This window comes from Muntiacus reevesi, chromosome 8 (assembly GCF_963930625.1).
Source record: "Muntiacus reevesi chromosome 8, mMunRee1.1, whole genome shotgun sequence".
NCBI lineage: Eukaryota > Metazoa > Chordata > Mammalia > Artiodactyla > Cervidae > Muntiacus > Muntiacus reevesi.
The window spans coordinates 22,103,970-22,125,183 of record NC_089256.1 but is presented as its reverse complement, the minus strand read 5'-3'; the positions used below and the strand labels follow the sequence as shown (position 1 = coordinate 22,125,183).

Here is a 21,214-nt window from a genome sequence, read left to right as displayed (position 1 = left end):
CACAAGCGTCCTCAGGGGATGTCAAGCTCACTTGCCGCCAACTGCACACTCGGGTGCAGGGTCCCTGGATTGCCCCCCGAGCCCTGGGCTCCCGGGCACGGCTCCCCTGCCCTCGGGTTGGCTCTGTGTCCACCCTGAGTTTCCGGGAACTCCAAAAATAAAGTTTTCTTCAGGAGGTTCTGGGCGGCTCCTCCAGGGGTCCCCCTCCTCAACCCCCAGGCAGACTTCCCAAGGAATCGGCCAGGTGGCCATTGCTGGTCACAGACCATTCCTGCAGGTGACTTGGGGCTGTTAATGCAGGCTTAAGAGTTTAGTCCGGAATCCAGCCTCGTGCCGCAGAGGACATGCATCAGTGGAGCCACAGTTGACAGTGGGTTCCATGTGGACGCAATCCAGGGTCAGACTTGCTTGGGGAACTCACACAAGCGTGCCAGGGCTATCTCCTTCCATGGGAGTCACGTTGCCAAGCCCGTCTCCTTCTCAGAATGACCACCTGGCTCCTGGGGTATCACCCTGGACTATTGATGATGGCCAAACCTCTGCAGGTAATGGGCGATGTGGAGCTGCTGGGGGCGGTGTGGCTGGGGGCAGTGGGAGGAATATAGAACTGCTGGGGGACTGCAGCGGGCTTGAGGGTGCAGCACTGCAGGGGTCTGTGCCTGGATGAGGGGTGCAGCCCTGCTGGGAGGGGCTTCAGCAGGCTGGGGGGTTCAGCACTGTTGGAGAGGTGCAGAAAGGTTGGGGCCCAACACTACTGGGGGGAAGTACCCCCGTGCTCAGTGCCCTTAATGCGACACCTGCTTGACTTCCTGCTGCTGCTGTTGGCCAGTGGGGAAACAAGAAGGGGGAGGACAGGGCCGGAGAGAAAGAGGGGAGACCAACTTCTCACCCTAACTAGACTCGGAGCTGGCCTCCCGGGGACTGAGTGTGCTGCAGTGGGTCTACGCAGCATAAAATGAGGGCTCACCCGAGGCTGCTGATGGCCCTGGACTGGGTGAGCCTTTGCTTATGGGCGCTCACACACCACATGGCTCCACACAGCCCCAGGACACACTCTCCCAGACACTCACCGCAGGCCGGGGTCTTCAGAGATGCAGGCGTGGGCGCCAAGGGCTGGTCTGGAGAGCTGAAGGGCCCAGGGTCCAAGTTCTGCACCCACATGGGGTCCAGAGGTGCTGGGGGTGTGTCCCTCATGGGGAGGCTGGAGTGCCACTCGATGTGGCCCGTGGGATCCAGGGCAGGAGTGGGCCAGAAGGGCAGCTCCGCGGTAGAGTTAGGGGATGACTGTCCAGGGGTGTCTGGAAGGCTGTCCGTGGCCCCAGGAGAAGAGCTACGGGTTGGTCCAGGAACCCTGGGGGAAAAGGCCACCCTGCTGGCTGTCCACTGGCCGGTCCCCGGGCCTGGGGCCACGCTGGCCTTCATGCCATGCCTAGTGCTGTTACCACTGTGGCTGTCCAAGCCGCTGACTCCTCTCCTGGGTGGGAGCCCTAGGGTCCAGGCCTGGCCTGCTGCAGGGGTGCTCCATAGGTGTCCAGGGCTGGGGGACAAGGCAGGGGTCTCCAGACTGAAGGATGTTGCTTCTGTGCTGGGAACCGAGGCTGTGACCTCTGACACTAGAGACAGCACATCCACGGGGCTCTGCATGTCACCTGCCAAGACACAGCCAGGCTCAGACGGGGCATCTGGTCTACCCTGACCAAGTGTGCCCACCCCCCAGGGGACCTGAAGGGGGACATAGGCTGTCCCAGTGAGTGATTCAGAGTGTTTAACAGGACCCACGTTTTTGGTTTCCCAAGAACTCTCTTTAAAGGCCAGGGGGCTTCTTCATTTGACCAGTGAGGATGCCCCTACCGTGAGTAGGGGGTCCACCCAGTGGCTGCTGAGCCAAGACATAAATGCAGGGCTTGGTTCCTGTAGGCCTCAGATGGGTGCATCTGCCCCTTGAGAAATTGGGACCATTTCCCCCAAATGTGTGCTCACTGTGGGGGTTGGTGCTGGTCACTCTTACCAGTCTGCTGGGCATTAAATGTGTAAGAAAAAGGATGGGAGGGGAGTGACTGTGTGGGTCTCAAGAAGCAGGACAGTAAACACAGTAGGTAAGGATGAGAGGCTTGCTCCCTAGGGAAAAATTCACTGCTGCTGCTTCCAGCCAGAAGGCTTTAGCAGGGATGGCAGAGCAGACAGGTGGCTGAGCACCTCCACTGCCCACCTGCCTGCCCCCAGAGCAGACATTGCTAGTCAATCACAGCACTGTGAGTCTGTATATGACCTCCTCCTGCTTATTAGCTCAGCACTCCAAGTATCCCCAACCAGCTGATCAGAACCACATCCTATCCCCAGAATCTTGGGGCCAAGATGTGCCTAGAATGCAGCTCAGAGGCTTTCTCCTTGCTTACCTGGGCTCCTACACCTCTCAGGATGTGGGCCACCCAGGAAGGGGCCACTCTCCCTCCAGGGGTTTCATCATGACTTTCTCAGGTCTTTTCACTCAAAAGAATAATTTAAAATCGTACTTTAAAACTGCATTGGTCCAGGGGCTTCCCTGGTAGCTCAGTGGAAAAGAATCTGCCTGCCAATGCAGGAGATACAAGTTCGATCCCTGATCCGGGAAGTTCCCACATGCCACAGAGCAACTGAGCCCATGCACCTAAACTACCGAGCCAGTGCTCTGGAGCCCAGAGGGCTGCAACTACTGAAGCCTGAGTGCCCTAGAGCCCGTGCTCTGCAACAGGCGGAGCCGCCACAATGAGAAGCTTGTGTGCTGCAAATAGTGCACGCGGTCGCAGAGACCCAGCACAGCCAAAAATAAACAAACAAATAAACTTTCTGAAAACTGCCTTGGTACAAAGATTGGGTTCATAATTGATATTTACTATTACTATATTAATTTTTTCTTTTGGTTTTAAAAGGAATTAAGTCATTCTCATGGGTCCCTAACAGTATGGTGGGCCCCAGGCACTCTTCCCACCCTGCTGGACGGAGGTCGGCCCTGCTCCAGCCCAGGCCTTCGGGGAGGGGGCTCAGCCCAGAGCCGGGGGTGGGGAAGGAGCGCACCGTCGCAGACCCGGCCCGGTCTGGAGGGGTTGGCATCCCTGGTTGTCTGGCACCGGCAGGTATACGAGCCCTCGAGGTTGATGCACTGGGCCGCCGGCGAGCAGTCATGCTCCAGGCTGTCTGCACACTCGTCCCAGTCTGCGGGCAGGAGGGAAAGAGGACGTGAGTGAACATGGCCACGTGGTGAGAACATGGCAGAGGCTGCTCAGAGAACAGAGCGGTCGTGGCATCGAGTTCTTCGTGACCGTCTTTTCAGCAAATGCACAGAGGGCTGGGGCAGGGCGTCAGTGAGGCCCTAGCATCCAGCACCTGGTGTGGGGGTGGGGGGCCCTGCACAGAGCCCTCCCAGAAGCTTCTATCTGAACCAAGGACCATCCGAACGGAGTGTCTGCCTGCCTCCATTGCTGTCTGATCTGGAGGCAGAAACTAGGCAACGTTTGTTCCTTTGGGGGTCCTAGCGCCCACAGGCTTCCCTCATAGCTCAGTTGGTAAAGAATCTGCCCGCAATGCAGGAGACCCGGGTTCGTTTCCTGGGTTGGGAAGATCCCCTGGAGAAGGAAAGGGCAATCCACTCCAGTATTCTTGCCTGGAAAATCCCATGGACAGAGGAACCTAGCAGGCTACAGTCCATGGGGCCACAAGAGTCAGACACAACTTGGCGACTAAACCACCAAATCACCACCACCAGCGCCAACAGGTGTGAGTATAGTCCCGTCTTGTTTATTCTTTGCTCCCAAGGGGCTGTCTCTTCTCTCTGATGTGCCAGCCATCCCCTAATATTTAGTGTCCCAAGAAAGAAACAGGGAAATAACTGAGCCAGGAGCCAGTCACTGCAACATGAACCTTCTGAGACCCAGGACGGCCCTTGCACGCCTCCTCTCCAGGTCTGAGAAATGGCCAAGAGAGACTCAAAGGCCTCGAGCCACCAGAAGCCCTGAGCCTTCTGATCTGGGCAAGGTAGGCTGTTAAGTAAGCCCTGTAAATATCCCCTTCCCAGGCCTGTAAATCCCCCCAAAGCCTCCCGTCCTTTCTCAGCCAGGGCCAGCTTTAGGGAAAACTCATCAGGAGCTTCCCTCCCTCCTTCTCCTGCCACCCGCTCCGCTCCCCTCTTCTGGGCCCGTGGTCACTCCCAGCCCCACGTGCGTGCGGCCCTGCTGGAGCAAAGAATCTAATAGCTTTGGGCATGTTGACGCATGACTAGTCAATAAGGCGCTACAGGAGAGTAAGCAGGATAAAACCTTAAGGAAGAAAGACAAACATATATCACTTATATGGGAAATCTGAAAAAGAAAAAAAAAGTACAAATGAACTTATTTACAAAACAGAGAAAGAGTCGCAGATGTAGAAAACAACCTTATGGTTACAAGGGGAAGGGGGAAAGGATAGACTGGGACTGACATATGCAATACACACCCTATTGTATAATAATATAGATAACTAATAAGGACCTACTGTACTGCACAGAGAACTCTGTTCAGTACACTATAATGACTGATATGGGAAAAGAATCTGAAAAAGAGTGGATATATGTATATGTATTTCCAGTAGTTTTTCCAGTAGTCAGGTATGGATGCAATAGTTGGACCATAAAGTAGACTGAGCCACGAAGACTTGATCCCTTTGAACTATAGTGCTGGAAAAGACTCTTGCGAGTCCCTCGGGCAGTAAGATCAAACCTATCAATCTTAAAGGAAGGATTTCCTAAAGGAAATTATTCCTGAATCTCATTAGAAGGACTGATGCTGAAGGTGAAGCTCCAAGACTATGGTCACCTGAAGCGAAGAGCCGATCCATTAGAAAAGACCCTGATGCTGGGAAAGACTGAGGGCAGGAGGAGAAGAGGATGACAGAGAATGAGATGGTTGGATGGCATCATCAACTCAATGGACATGAGTCTGAGCAAACTCTGGGAGAGAGTAAAGATAGGGAAGCCTGGCCAAGAGAAGCCGCAAAAGTTGGACACGACTTAGCTACTGAAGAACAACAAGTGTATATGTAAAACTAATTCACTTTGCTGTACACCTGAAACTAACACAACATTGTAAATCAACTATACTCCAACTTAAAAGTAAACAAAAATAAAGCACTCAAGCTGTATCTCCTGGGAGGAGCCAGGCGGGAGAACAGTCTTCCCCCAGCCCCGGAAATCCATCCTTCAGCCCAGGTCTGGCTCTGTGGGTCACTGCCTGTCCCGCCCCCACGCCAAGAGAACAGGTGGCTCTGAGCAGAGTCACCCTCTGCCATCAGGGGAAGCTGGGTACCTTGAGGGGGCTGAGGGTCCCCATGAGGGGTGGTCACCAGCCCTCTGCACAGGTTTCCCAAGAGCGGCAGGGCAGGTTCCCTGGCCAGGCTCAGGGTGCCCACGGAGCCTGGACTTGGCCGGGCTTCAAGTGAAGATAAGGCATGTGTCCAGTTTTGTGCAGAGAAAGCTCTGTAGCCAGGGGCTCAGAGGCCCGTTTTGTGGTCCTCAGTTTTGTTTCATGTGATCTTCATGGAAGCAGCTCTGCTGAGACCAGCAGGCTCATCAGCTGATGCAACAGTTACACCCCAACCCTGGGCTCACCGCAGGCCCAGATCTCCTGGAGTGCTGCCCAACCTCCAGCCTGCAGATGGCTCAAAGGTGCTGACAGTTAAGGCCAGGGCCGGAGCCAGGCCAGCCGGGGCAGAGGACCACGAGGAGAGTGGAGGCCCCACTGAGACCTGAATTCAATCTGCAGAGCTTCAGAGGTTATCTCGGGGAGGTGGTTGCCTGCTCACTCAGCCAGCACAGGGCTCATGAGCAAGCCAGAGCAACTCTGGTTTTGCACCAAAGCCTGGGGCCATACAGGTCTCAGCTTCGGGCCTGTGAGCCATGGGAGCTGCCGAGCAGCCTTCATGCCTCCCAGACCGCCAGATGAAGATGCAGACAGGATCCCCTATGGGGCCTGCGCTCTGCTCCTGCCGGCAGGAAGCTGGGACGAGGGTGTGGCCCCCTGTCCAGAGGAGGGGGTGGCCATGGGAGACTTGCAACTCCCCACACAAGTAACCCTCAGGAATGAGGCAGGGAGGCCCAAGGACAAGCCACCCCATCCCTGAAAAGGCAGGCTCCTCGGGAGGCTCCAAGCTGTCTTGGAGGCCCAGGTGGCCTTTGGGGGTGAAGCCTGCCTGGCTAGAGCCCTCAGCCCTTCCTGGGGACCGGCGTCAGAGTCTCACACAAGGAGGCAGGTGGGCACAGAGACCTGGGTTCTAAAGGCAGCTGGCTCCAAAGGCAGCGCCACCAAAGGTGGGGAAAGAGCCCCATCAGCAGGTCAGGGGGACGGTGACAGTCCCGGGGCCAGGCTTCCCTGCCCACGCCTTCTCACTCTGCCCACAGAGGCGACAGGAAGGGCCCCTGCATCTGCGAGGCTGTCAGGAGCCCGTGGCTGATGGGAAGTTTTGGGGAGCGTGGCCGGGCCTGTCCTGAGCTCACAGGAGGAGGCGCTGCTGCCCGGGTACTGCGGGGACCCAGGGGACCCCTCACAGCGAATGGTGCCAATGTCAGGGCCGTGTTGGGCAGAGGTCTGCACACAGCATGTTGGCATGAAGGGGCCACGTGGACACACGCGGAGGCCCAGTGGGTCGTCTGCACTTAGAGCAGGTGAGCAGCACAGCCCTTTCTGAGCAGAGTTTTAGGAAGGGGTGGGGGGTGAAGGCTGGAGAGGCAAGGGGAACAAGGGGAAGGAGCAGGGGGGAGGACCGGTGGGGGACCATCCAGGCCCAAGAACTCTTCTGAAATACGATGTAGGTCCTAGAGAAGCGTTACCCCAACGTGTTGGGCGGTGCTGTCAGAGCTGCGCCGGGCACCTGCTAACTGACCCCCATCCCAGCGCTCCCTCGTTTGCCCACGAGGTGAGATGTGTCCTCACCTTCCCATCTCCCAGATGAGAACACGGAGGCCCAGGAGGCAAAGCCCCCTGTACAGTGGCCCACAGCAAACCAGCATCAGAGCTGGGATTCCACCACATCCAGCCTCCCTCGCTGGGTAGTGTGGACAGGATCCGAGAACCAGGGTGCCACTCAACACTGGGCCTCCCCGCACATGTACACCACCCCAGAGGAAGACCAGGGCATGTGGCCACCCAGTGACCAGGGGTAAAAGACCTCGGGGACATTATGAGATTGTGACAATGTGACAGCCACGCTGCTGGGACCCGGTCATCTGCAAAGACCCTTCTTGCAAATACGGTCAAATCTGAAGTTCTCTTATCTTGCGGGGTCACCATTCAACCCATAACCTCACTTGACAAGGATCGGGAGTAACCTAAGCCTTGATGCTGGGATATGTGGCTGGGAGGCACCTCGAGGAGGGCTGGGTCTTCCAAAGACAGTTCAGATCTGCCTCAGGTGGGCCCTGGGGGATCTACCCACAGGCTGCCTGGCGTCTGCCTGGCACTTGGTCTCTGAGCCCAGGCAGGCAGAGCTCATCATGTTAGAGAGGGCCGCCACCATGTCCATTCCCGTGGGGGTGAGTGACAAAGAGCCGGCAGGCTAAGCAGGCAGTGTGCCCCAGGTGTGACACTCCAGCGGCACTTTCCCTGCCTTCTTCCATGGGGGAGGTTGAGACAGCAAGCCAGGGGAAACATAAAGATGGCAGAGGAATAGGACGGGGAGATCACTTTCTCCCCCATAAATTCATCGAAAGATCATTTGAACACAGAGAAAACTCCATAAAACAACTTCTGATTGCTAGCAGAGGACATCAGGTGCCCAGAAAAGCAGCCCATTGTCTTCGAAAGGAGGTAGGACAAAATATAAAAGATAAAAAGAGAGACAAAAGAGTTAGGGATGGAGATCCGTCCCGGGAAGGGAGTCTTGAGAGCTTGTTTGGAGGTTCTAGCAGGGGAGCGCAGCTACTCGTATACCCTTGACCGAAGACCGGTCCTCCTCTATCGGGGATGGTCGTCCTCTTCGACCGAGCGCGCAGCTTCGGGAGGGACGCACATGGAGCGGTGAGGGAGGAAGGGGACACCCGCCTAGCCAGCCAGATCAGCCGAATCAACCCTGGCGATCAATGGGGTGACAGATGTCGCAACCAGATCGCCCTCACATCCGGGAGTCTTAATAGAGGAAGTTTCCAAACACCAGGAAACCCTATCACTGGTGGGTCTGGGGGAAGTTTTAGAATCTCGGAGGGCAACCTAACCAGGAGGAAAAATAACTAAAACCCACAGGTTACATGCCTAAAAGCAACTCCCAGCAGAAAAGTACCCCAGATGCTCACATCCGCCACCAGCAAGTAGGGGCTGAATGGGGAGGACCGGGCGGCTTTGCTTAGGGTAAGGACCGGGCCTGAATGCCCTGAGGGCAATCGGAAGGAGCTAATATGAGATAGCAACCTAAACTGTGGGATAGTGAGAGGGAGAGAGAGAGAAAGAGAGAGAGAGAGAGAGAGAGAATTAACCTGCAAAGAGACAGCAAGCCAGAAGGGACTGAGCTCACAGGAGCTGGCAGCACCCACTCAGGGTCCCGCTCCACTTGGGGGGTGGGGGTGGTCAGCCATGCCCAGACTGAGCCCCACACAGGCTCTTTGATGTAGAAACTGCGGTGCCCTTACCACGCGAGGGAACTGCATCCCCGAGTTGACAGCAAAACCTTCCTGACATGACAGCTCACTGTCTCTGTCATCTGTGTATCTCTGTCTCTCCAAGTCTCTGTCTCTCCCCACATGGTCCACTCTGGATCCCCTGTATCTCTCTCTCTGTCTCTCGGTGTCTCTGTCTCTGTCTTATCCTTGACTCTGACCCCCCTGCTCCCCCATCTCTCATGCCCCTGCCCCCACCCTGTTTCTCCATCTCCCCCTCTTCCCTGATCCGTGACTTCCTGCATCACCAAGTCAAATTACAGGTGTTCGGGTTGATGACACAGACCCCCATGCTGGCGCGTCGCACAGGCCAGGCGGCGCTGGGTCCCCATGCACACCCAAGAATCTCCCGCCCTTGTGCCCTGTGATTCCTCCAGCCTGGTTCTGCCCTGGGTTCCAGGCCCACTGCAGGTGAGAGGCTCCATCCAAGGGAGTGAGTGTTTCCAGGCCCAGCAGGTCACTTCTCCTGTCAGAAACAGGAGGTATGGGATGCACGTGGGCTCCATGGTTTGGGGAGGCTGGCCCCAGGCCCCAGTTCCCAAGAAGGAACACAGAATAAGGACTCACATTTCATTTACGTTATCTACCTTTTGGGCTTCCCAGGTGGCGCTAGTTATTAAAACCCACCCGCCAATGCAGGAGACACAAGAGACCCAGGTTCTATCCCTGGGTGAGGAAGATCCCCTGGAGAAGGGCATAGCAACCCACTCCAGTATTCCCGCCTGGAGAATCCCATGGACAAAAGAGCCTGGTGAGATATTGCCCATAGGGTCCCAAAGAGTCAGACATGACTGAAGCAATTTACCACCACCACCACCATCTACCTTTTGGAATAAAGTGAATGTTGGCCAGAACTGATGCAGCCTAGACTCAAAGGCATCAGGGTGGCATGCTCAGGGTGCAGGGAGGGGGACCCACCTTGCACGCGTGTCCCCTGCTGGTCAACCTGGAACACGGTGCTCGCCCACAGAGCCGGGAGCAGAGGGGCCAGCGTGGACACACCCACTGGGAACTCAGGGTCCCACATGGTCAGCCTGAGCCTCACCACCACGCTTCCGGTTCGGAGAGACACAACCTGCAGCCTCAGCTTCCCTCTTCGGTACAAGTCGGAAATGGCCGGCGGCAAGGAGGCGGCAACCTGGCCCGGGAGAGGCGACAGACACTCAGATGGAGCGGACTTTTCCATCAAGGTCTTCAAAACCGCTCATCGGGGCTCCCGGAGTGGCACATGGATGGAGCACAGAATCCATGAGTCCCCTTCATGACCAAGAGAAGGTTCCCACTCACCCATCTCTTGGGGCAACAGTGTCGCCCCCCCCCCCCCCCCACCAGATGACTGGAGCCCTGGGAGAGTGGGCCGGGCCTTGTCAGTCTTTCTGAGGATGCCGAGACCGTGACATTCACCTCCTCATCCTGCAGCCCTAGATGCACGGCCCACTCCCTGTGCCCTGGAAACCAGTGTGAAGGTTAACGTTTGTGTGAGAAACAAGCAGATAATTGGGTTGACTGGTGGATTGGTGGAATGACCAAGAGGAGCAATCTCATGGCTCTTTGGCACTGTCCCCCCTCCCTGGGCTGTATCCCCAGGAAACACAGGCCTAAACAGGTGCTCAGGGCAGCCTGTACCAGAGCAAGGAGACCCCAACCCTACCCCACCACTCCTGCACCCACAGGCCAATCACTGATAAAAAGTAGGAAGAATTCTCCAAGAAAGGTCAAAAACTGACCCCCGCCCCCACAGGTGAACATAGAGAGGCAACCCTCCTTCAGTCTGTCCCATTTCCACACATTCTGCAAGTACAACTTGCAGAACTTCTTTCTTGCTCCAGAATATCTTTCCAAGACACGTGTATGATGAATGCCTTGGGAGAGAGAGAGGATGGCCCGATCCAGAGCAAGGGCAGATCTATTCACTGTCTGATGTCGCAAAGATAACGTCTCCTGGGACCTCCCTGGTGGTCCAGTGGCTAAGACTCCAGGCTCCCAATGTAGGGGGCCTGTGTGCGATCCCTGATCAGGGAACTACAAGCCACATGTCACAGCAAAGTAGATAGAAAAATAAAAAATAAAAGCAAATACATTCATTGGAAGGACTGATTCTGAAGCTGAATACTTTGGCCACCTGATGCAACAAGCCTATTCATTGAAAAAGACCCTGATGATGGGAAAGATTGAGGGCAGGAGGAAAAGAGAGTGACAGAGGATGAGATGGTTGGATGGCATCATTGACTCAATAGACTTGAGTCTGAGCAAACTGTGGGAGATGGTGAAAGACAGGAAAGCTTGGCGTGCTACAGTTAATGGACAAAGAGCTGGACAGGACTCAGCAACTGAGCAATAGCAACAAATATTTTTTAAAAAGATAAAGTCTCTTTCTGCAAGGTTTAGGCAGGTTTGCATGGGGATCGTCAGCAGCGATGCAGAGGTCCTGCATGTGCATCAACCACATGCAGAGGGAACTAAGTTCCCTCTGTGTCACCCGCTCGGGACTTGGGGGCCAACAGGGGACCTGGCACCCATCTGATGCTCATGCTGCCTGCTCTGCTGTGAGCAATGAGGTCCTTATCTCTGACCCAGGCATCTCGTGTCCTCTGCCAGCATCCATCCAATAGTCTAACTTACTAGCTTGCAGGCAGGGCGAAATCCTAGACCTTTCATAGTTTCTGACTGTTCAGCATTTTGTTCTTTTCTCCTACTCAGCTTATGAGGATAGATGGTAGTTGCTACTGGCCCTGTTCTCCCAAGCCTTGTGCTGGTGACTCCCCTCAACCCCAGGGAGGGACGGATGCTGTGATCACTGGTAAATACGTCTTCAGTGAAGCCGCCTCAAAGCAGGAGAGTAGCAGCCCCAGACCCCCTCACCCCCGAGATGGAAGGTTCAACAGAAAACCCAACTAAGCCATCAAGTGGTCCAGCCCATTTGAATCCAAGATGTTTTGATCCCAAATCTAGGTAAGCTACCCATAAAAGGGGCATTCTGAGTAATTACCATGGGATTTGAGACTGCCCCCTCCCCAGCCCTGGTGACAGGCGCTTGTCCCACACCCGCACTGGCCTCTTTTTGGGTTTCTGGCTCAGACCCTCAGAAGCCCCTCTCCCAGGCTTTACCTCATGCATCAGTTGCTGGGAGAAGTCCTGGAACTCGGGGCTCCCGCGGTCAAGCAGCCCCTCCGTCATACTGCGGTTTAGGATCCTGACCGTGACTTCAAACACTCGGGCAACTGAGATAGACGATAATGGGAGTTAGCTGAAATCCATGAGCTTTTCTGTTAACGTTTTCCAATTTCCCTTACTCTTTGGAGGGGGAGACTTTAGAAAACAGATTGAGGCATGAGTCTCAGGTTAGTGGCCAAATTAGGAGAAACCAACATAAGGAATATGATACGTCTACACTGGCATGATGGAAACTCAGACTCAAACACACCCCTTTAGAGCCAGAGCAGGGGAATGAGGTATAAATATCACATGATACACAGCAGCGGGAACTGGTCAACCAGCCACGTAGGATATGAAGACCCTCCCTCCAGCACCTCCTCACAAGATGCAGCCACTGCTTTCCTTGGCTGGGATCACAAGCGCATGTCCCACCCTCTCAGATGACCAATTCATCCTGATTTGCCCAAGAGTTTCTGGTTTTCTCAAAATAAAACTCCCACCTCTCCAGGGCCCACTCCAGGGCAAAATGGTAGGGTTGGTCACCCTACAAGGAAAGCATCCTTTCCTGTGGACATAAGTGAAGATGGAAACCTCAAGGAGGGATGTGGGAGCTTACGTACGTCTCTTTCGTTATCAAGAATGAAGCCCACACCCACAGCAGATGCTGCAGCAGCTCTAATGACCTACAGGCCACTCACACTCCTTCCCCACCCTGGCGCTCCACTAGCCAACAAGGGCAGAATTTATCGCCGCTGCATACACACAGCCCCAGAAATGTCCCCAAGGTTGAATAGCGCCCATTTCTGGACCAGGGCTCCTCTGAACCTTCTCCCATCTCAGCAAGAGAAATGAGTGAACCTTGAGGCCCAGGATTCCTGAGCCCCAGCCCTGCCCACATCACAGAGCCTCCTGAGCGGTTGGTATCCACCAGTGCTTAGGGAACCTGGATTCACCACGAGGCCCTGGGTCTCCACTGCTACAATAATCTCCACTGCCTCCAACATAGCAGGCTTATACCAGTGTCAAATTAATTACCTAAGACCTCTAAAGCCAATCAAGCTTCTTTAAAAAAGAAAAAAAGTTCTGCAAATAGAAGGTATTTTTGCAATATAGAGAAGGAAAGAGAATCAGCTGGGGAATGAATAAGCTGGTAATCAGGAGTCTTCTGGAATCTTCCAAATTATCTATCCTGCATTGGAAGGGAGGGTAGGGGGCAATGGGAGTGGGGGGAGCTACGTGTTCCTACTACAGGTCCTAGCAGAGATGAATTTGTGCTGGGATGTTGGCTCCATAAATGGTCATGTCTGAGGCAAGCTGGGGGGAGGTAGAGGGCAGAGGGTGGAAGACAGAAGCCAGAAGGGACTCGGAAGGGTTTGGCCACCCCCAGGATGGTCCACAGGGATCAATCCCTCCCCATGCCAGTCTCCTCAAAGGGAAGCAAGTGCTCCCCATTTTCTCCATGGAACAATTTGAAAATAAAACAAGAAGAGGAGATGGCACCAGTTTGGAAATTGGAGGCTTGTGCAAAGCCAAGGGCTTACATTTTTTGCATGACTAGGGTTCTGGCGGCCCTCTGGGTAGGGACCTGTGCTGTGTGCTTTGACAATTTCGCATGGGGCAGCCCTGAATCGGTTCACAAAGGGTGTAGGACTGCTTCTTTCATACCTAACTTATTTCAGTCATGGGCATTATCCCTGTGCATGAAACTGACCCCCATAAGGTCTTTTCCTCTTTAAAAAAAAGTTTTATTTTATATTGTAGTACTGAACTGACTGACTGAAAGTTGATTAACAATGTTATGTTAGTTTCAGGTATACAGCAAAGTGGCTCAGTTATGCATATACATGTATCTATTCTTTTTCAAATTCTTGTCCCATTTAGGTTGCTACATAATATTGAGCAGAGTTCCCTATGCTATACAGGAGGTCCTTATTGGTCATCCATTTTAAATATAGTAGTGTGTACATGTCGATCCCAAACTCCCAACATATCCCTCCTCCCCACCCTTTCCTCATAGGGTCCTTCATGCAGGGATTTCTGCCCTTTGCCTGCTCAGAACCCCTAGGCTGGGGCTCCCCCCTTCTCTGGTCCCCAGAATGTCTCAGAGCCCACTGTCCCCATGCACACTTCCTTGTCCTGATGCCAGGGGCCAGCCTAGGAGGGAACTCCCCTACCCCCGGGGACCAAACCCGACAGAGGTTTCTAGATCCCAGCACCACTGAGACCAGGCAACGGGGAGGTGGCCAGTGTCAGCCACCAGTCAGAGTCACACGGATACTGGAATCCCCAGTTCATGAATATGTTGTGTTTATTTGGGGGGAAAAGTCTCTTCAGCTCTAGTTCACTTGGGGCCTCGCTCTATCTGACCGCTTCATGCGTCCCTCAAACCCCAGAAAGATGAGGTCTCCACAGAGCCCCCATCACCCCCAGTGTCAGGAGAGCCCTCAGTCAGGGTGAGGTGCTGGGGAGCGAGGTAGCCTGTGCAGACAAGGGGTGCCGTGGCCCCGCTCCAGGACACGGAGCTCGCCCACTGTCCCCCTCCCAGGAGGGGTGAGGTCAGGTCAGGGACCGCCCCTGCTCTGCCCACAAGAAGCACAATGATTTGAATCTCTAGGGTCAACAGAACTGGGCTAGACTGAGAAACTCACAGGTGATGGGGATTTTCGACGTGGCCTTACCGGTCCTGACAGTGACCATGGCAGTGATGTTGGCCCCACATGCCTGGTAGCTGGTCTTCACCCCATACTTCACTCCAGCCTCCAGTCCGGCCACCTCCAGACTCGTCCCGGGGGTGCTGGCACTCCTGAACAACTCTTCACCCCGGTAAACCTGCACCCAGAAAGTATGGTTCTGGGTGGAGTTTAAGCTCCAGGACACCTGAAAGCTGCTGCTGGTGACATTGAGGATCACGAGGTCTCTGATGGGAGGGTTATCTACAAAAGGGTAGAATGAGAAAGATGCAGAAAACATCAGAGGGAAGCAAAAGAAGCAAAAGTCAAAAAGTGAACCAACATCAAACTGAGAAACTGCTGCCCAGCAAAGGAAACCAGCCACAAAATGAAAAGGTAACCTACAGGCTGGGAGAAGATATCTGTAAATTATTTACCTGACCAGGGGCTAATATCCAAAATATATAGGAAATCATACAACTCAATAGCAAAAAAATATAATACTCCAATTTATAAATGGATGGAAGATCTGAATAGACATTTTTCCAAAGAAGACATACAGATGGTCAACAGGTCCAAGAAAAGATGCTCAGTGTCACTAATCATCAGGAAACAGAAATGAAAGCCACCCTGAGGTAGCAATTCATAAGTGTTAGAATGGCTATTATTAAAAGGATAAGAGATAATAAATATTGACGAGGATATAGAAAAATGGGAAACCTCTGATGGTTTCAGGAGTGTATATTTATCTTCAAACTCATCAAGTCATGTGCATTAAATACATACAACTTTTTATATGCCAATCACACCTCAATAAAGTGATTTTAAAATGTGAAAAAAAAAAATGAGAACCCCCATGCACTGCTGGCGGGAATGTAAATTGGTGCAGCCACCATGCAAAACAGTATGGAGTAGCCTCCAGAAAAGAAAAATAAAACTACCATATGACCCAGTAATTCCATTCCTGGATATTGATCTAAAGGAAACAAAATCACTAGCTCAAAGAGACACCTGCACCCGCATGTTCATTGCATCGTTATGTACAATAACCAAGCCATAGAGATAACCAACTTGTTTTTATAGCTGTGGTCAAAACACATTATGGTGTGTGATGGACAGAATTGTGTCCCCCTAATATTCATGTGTTCGGGTCCTAACTCCAATGCCTCAAAATGTGGCTGTATTTGAAGACAGAGTCTTTAAGAAGTTATTAAGTTAAAGTGAGGTCATTAGGCTAGATCCAACCCAGTGTGACTGGTGTCCTTATAGGAAGAGGCAATTAGGACACAAACATGCAGAGAGATGTCCCTGTGAGGACACAGGGAGAAGACAGCTATCTACATGCCAAAAGGCCTCGGAAGATTCATGAGTTGTGTCTGACTCTTTGTGATCCCATGGATTGTAGCCCTCCAGGCTTCTCTGTCCATGGGATTCCCTAGGCAAGAATACTAGAGTGGGTTGCCATGCCCTCCTCCAAGAGATCTTCCCAACCCAGAGATTGAACCCGAGTCTCCTGTGTCTCCTGCTTTGGCAGGCAGATTCTTTACTGCTGAGCCACCAGAAAAGCCTGTCTCCTGTTTAAGCTCCCAGTTTGTGACGTGTGTCATGGCAGCCTGAGCAGATTAACACACAGTGTGAGCTTTCTGCACTACGTTTATCTCAACACAAAATCAAACGGCCCGCTCTCCTGATTCACGAACACTTCATCACTTGCGTGTGGATTTCTGCCTGGCTAATTCATTCCCAAAACAATGGCCCGGTAGGGAAGCAAGACCAGACAGAGTCAGGCTGAGGTGTTCTGTGTTTTCATATCGAAACTCATGTTTTAAAGACCAACACTTGAATATAACAACCAAAATATATTTTAATACTCACATAGAATTAAATCCCTTTTGTGGGAGAAAAATTCTGGCCTTATAGCAAGCAACTGGACAACATGAATTATACAAAAAGTAGGGTGGCCAAAAGTCTAGGCACCATCACTTTTACAGCAGAATTTGAGTTCAATAAGAAACAAGCAAGAAGCCGATTCTTTTTTTTAATCTTTTGTAAAAACCATACTAGAGAATAAAGAATTAAAATATGCATTGTTTCCAAAACCCTTCTTATATGGATTCATAGGGTATATGTTTTCAAATATTATGAAAAAATGTCTTTTCAGGCAAAGGTGTATGCTTCCTTATAGTAAAAATAATCACTGGTACAAGTCAGCCATCTCCCTTTTTGCCTTGGCTGCCAGGAGGCTCAGGATGAGATCGGGGTCCCGCCCTTGCCCTGCAACCCGGCCCTGCGTGTCCTCCCTGGGCTGCCCTTTAGAACTGGCAGTGCCCAGTGACTCTGCTTCCCCCCCAGGAGCCCTTGCAAGGCTCCTCAACGCAGAGGGTATACCCTTGTGGATGCTGGAGAGACAGGCGAGCCCAGCTTCCCTCCATCTAAATCCCCACAGCTTCCTGAGACCTCTCCTCGCAGGAGGAGGGAGCCTGTACGCTACACGTCAGTCCTTGGCACAGAACCATCCAGTGTTCGTCGGTGCCTTTGTCATACAGACAGTTTTCATTCTTTACAACACCATCTTTTGTTTCAGCTGAAGATTGGCCAACAGCTCAGACCCTGAGACCACAGGTCTCATTCCCACATCCCCAACCCACTGGGACCCTGAATCCAGACGGTCACCTGCTGCGGGTCTAACAACCACAGAGCTTTCAGGTCTGTCCCCAGGAGCGTGAATCACTGAAAAAGTAAGGAAAAGCTACAACTTTCCTAGAAATCTGCTAAAAGCACTGCATGATCTGATTCATGCAGTCAAACCACACAACACCAAATACGTTTTCAATCCCACAAATGATAACACAACACCCACCAAACAGGACAATGGGGCTGAGAATGAGGCCTGAGGCCTGGGCGGCGGCAGCCAGCTCTCGTCAGGGCTCCGACCCCACACCCCGGCTGTCATTCAGGCATCACTGGGCAGGGAACTGCAAGCAAATCCATGTTTAGGGCTTGTGTGTGGCCCTTTACAAGCACACGCTACAGAGAGTGTCTCCAGGGCTGAGGGAAATTAAAATAGAAAGTGTCTCCTAGTTCCTGGAGAGAACTCCCAAGGGCTGAGAGTATCAGGCTGGCTGGAGACACATTCAAGGTTATTGTTCGGTTTTTTTTCAAATGTATTTTTTTTGGCCTTGCTGTGTAGCATGCGGGGTCTTAGGGATTGACCCAGGGACTGAATTCATGTCCCCTGCAGAGAGTGCAAAGTCTTAACCACTGGACCACCAGACAAATTCCCATCTTCACTGTTTAAATTAAGATACCAGTGGGTCCCTGGATCATTGGACTGAGGAGCCATCAAAGGCTATTTCGATGACTGTGAACCCCTCAGAAGCTGCCGTCTATCTGTGGTTCCTGCAGTGAAGATGCTGTGGGTACGTGGCCCTCTCATCCACAGACATAAATCCTCCCTGCAGACACTGCTACCTCATTTGTGCAGCTGTTGTTGCTCAATCGCCCAGGCCTGTCCAACTCTGCGACTCCATGGACTGCAGCATGCCAGGCCTCTCTGTCCCTCACCATCTCCCAAATGGTAAGGAGTAACTTTCTCCAATGAAGACATTTGCCATTGTCCAGATTCAACTGTGCTTGACCAACTACAGGGGCAATTTCATATGGTTTGATGTTTATTGAGCACCTACTGTGCCTCCACTCATTGACGGAAACAAAGATGGGTTAATGTCCACAGCAATACCAGATGCATGCATGGGACGTGCCAGCCAGTGTGGTTGGCATCATATCAGCAGAGGGGACACAGTGTATGGGAGCACCCCCTCCATGACTCCATCACACTGCTGGCCAAGCTTTCGGTGACACATTTAGGGATGCTCTTGGCTGAGAGCTGTTGCACAGGACATGTCATACCACACAGCCTTTCCAACAATACCCGGTACTACTATGATCCCATTTTACAGAGGACAAAACTGAGGCCCAGAAAGGTCAAGGAGAAAGTAAATGGCAAAGCTGTCCAATAACTAATGACAAAGCTCCCTGCCCCCTGCCCTGTGCTGTCCTCTTAAATGATCCCATCACCGGGAACAGACTGACCTCCAAAGACACCAGCTCCCGATCCCTAGAACCTGCAAATATGACCTTATTTGGAAAAAGAGTCTTTTCAGGGGTGATGAAATTAAGGGTCTTGAGAAGAGACAGTCCTGGATTATCCAGGTGGGCCCTGAGTGCAATCACAAGATGGGAGAGTGAACACACACACACACACAGAGGAGGAGACCATGTGAAGAAGGAGCAGAAGAACTGAAGATGCTGTGTCGGCCTCAAAGGTGGGAGTGATGTGGCCACAAGCCAAGGACTTCGTGCTCCCCCAGAAAGAGGGAGGTACAAAGCAGGGGTCTCCTTAGAGCCTCCAAAGTGGACCTGCCCTGCCAACACCTTGACCTGGACCCAGGGATAAGGATGACAGGCTTCTGCCCTTCCGAACTGCAGGAGAACAAATCTCTGTTGCTTTAAACCCCTAAGTTTGCGGCGCTTCATGATAGCAGCCCCAGAAAATGAATCCACCTCCCCAGTCTAAGTAGTTTTCAAGGCAGCTGTTGGCGAGACAGCACAGCTGGTTGGAAAGTTCTCCATGTTGCTGCAAAGCCAGCCAACTTCTGACACGCTAAGGCCACTACCTCCCTCTTCTGTGGACAGACTCTGAGATACTGTAAACTGGAAATAATCCTTCGTTTCTGACCCTGCCGCCTTTCCTCTGACTTGGATTTCAGTTCATCGGCCAGGACACTTTCTGTCGCTGCCCCTGGCTTGGCAATGCCCCTCCCTCTTAAAATGTGGTCCCAGAAAATAAATCAGTCAATTCTCAACTGTGAGTGATCCCAGGGTCCCCTGCCCTGTGACCCTCCCCAGGCTACAGTTGTGAATCTGAATTCAGGAGCCGACATTGATCTCATTAAGCACGTTGGATTCTCTGTGTCCACGGGTCTCAGCCCTTGTTTTTTCCAGGCAGCCCTGACCCATGTCTGGTGGGGCAGGAAGGTTGATGCCGGCGCCATGACCTTTCCCATATCTCCTGTGTCAGGCTCCGCTCATCTTTAACCCCTGGACCTCTCAGTTAGACACCTGAACCTTATGAAGGTAGAAACACTGAGGGCCAGAGCCAAGGTGTTGAGCCTTCAATTGTCAAAAAGCTGATTGCAGATCAGGCATGTGAACTTGAGTGGCCGTCTTTGGCAGCCTGCCTTCCTCAAGCAGCAGACCCAGAACAGTTATTTACCAAGATGCACACCATCATCAGGCTCCAACTGGGAAGGGACGATGTTGAAGGGAGTTAGGATGACCCTTGAATCCAGTTTCATCCATCCTAAATGCAGAACACGTTCCTGGAACATTAAGTGCAAACTGGGCGACATCTCTTACAGTTTTTGTTTTGTGCAAGAATCCAGCTGCCCCGTGTGTCATTAATTGGGTGACTAATTTCACAAGAAAAGCATCTGAGATTTGTGCTGTATTTTCCATGGATTTATACCTCTAACTCGTTCCAGCAGATAGCTCATTTATTATATTAGCTTCTAAATTTAAAACATGTGCTGTTTCCCTTAGCCATGTGCAATTGGAATTCACTCTAAATTTCTGATCTGGAGACACTAGCCATGTCTTTCCTGCCCTGTTGGAAGTGAATTTGGGGTGGTTCGCTTTCTCTGTTTATGTTCAGCTATCAGGTGGCCCTTTATCTTGAGGGAAACTTACAATGCAACAGCGTGGCAGTTTGGTAGTGTTTCTCTCTGTAAATGGAGCCTGATGTTTTTGCAGATGCCTGAGCAGATTCCAACCTTCCGTGTTCATTGGTCTTCTCAAGTGGCATTTGTTGTTGAGTCTCTGTCTGTCTGACTCTTTGTGACCCCGTGGACTGCAGCACACCAGGCTTCCCTGTCCTTCACCATCTTCCAGAGTTTGCTCAAAATCGTGTCCATTGAGTCGGAGATGCCATCCAACCATCTCATCCTCTGTCACCCCCTTCTCCGTTTGCCTTCAATCTGTCCCAGCATCAGGGTCTTTTCCAATCAGTCAGCTCTTCACATCAGGTGGCCAAAATATTGGAGCTGCAGCTTCAGTCTTTCCAATAAATACTCGGGGTTGATTTTTCCTTTAGGATTTAAAGAATCTACTGCCAATGTAGGAGACATAAGAGACTCAGATTCAACCGCTGGTTGGAAAGATCCTCTGGAGGAGAGTGTGGCACCCACTTCAGTATTCTTGCCTGGAGAATCCCATGGACAGAGGAGCCTGGTGGGCTACAGTCTGTACAGTCTCAAAGAGGCGAACATGACTGAAGTGACTTAGCACTCATGCTCACTGGGGGGTCAGTCCAGGTGATCTGGGATGGTCTGAAGGGGTTCTGTGAAAAGCTTTGTGGGCACATTTGTGCACAGAAGAGGCACAAGGTTCTAATCAGACAAAGCCCAGGGCACAAGAGAGGAGTGTTTTCTTGCAGAAGTGGGGCTGGCAGGTGCTTTTTTAAAAGATAAAAAGACGATGTGGTCTGTATACACAAACACACACACACACACGCACACGCACACACATACAGCAGAATATTACTCCGCCATTAAGAAATGAAATAGGTGTTTGCAGCAACATGGATGGGCCTAGAGACTATCATACTGAGTGAAGTCAGAGAAAGGAATGTTGTGTGATATGCCTAATATGTGGAATATAAAAATAAATGATACCAATG

At 52.2% G+C, this 21,214-nt stretch overlaps 1 protein-coding gene across 1 annotated transcript in view; it reads right to left on the bottom strand.

Moving 5' to 3' along the window:
- Positions 1 to 21,214, bottom strand: part of UMODL1 (uromodulin like 1) — a 76,743-nt gene that overhangs the window by 29,209 nt on the left and 26,320 nt on the right. The window contains exons 7-11 of the mRNA XM_065943291.1: positions 14,488 to 14,742; positions 11,762 to 11,874; positions 9,572 to 9,791; positions 3,055 to 3,192; positions 1,071 to 1,649 (exon numbers count right to left, since the gene is read on the bottom strand). Of these exons, the coding sequence (XP_065799363.1) occupies positions 1,071 to 1,649; positions 3,055 to 3,192; positions 9,572 to 9,791; positions 11,762 to 11,874; positions 14,488 to 14,742 (1,305 nt within the window). The remainder of the gene's footprint in view (positions 1 to 1,070; positions 1,650 to 3,054; positions 3,193 to 9,571; positions 9,792 to 11,761; positions 11,875 to 14,487; positions 14,743 to 21,214) is intronic.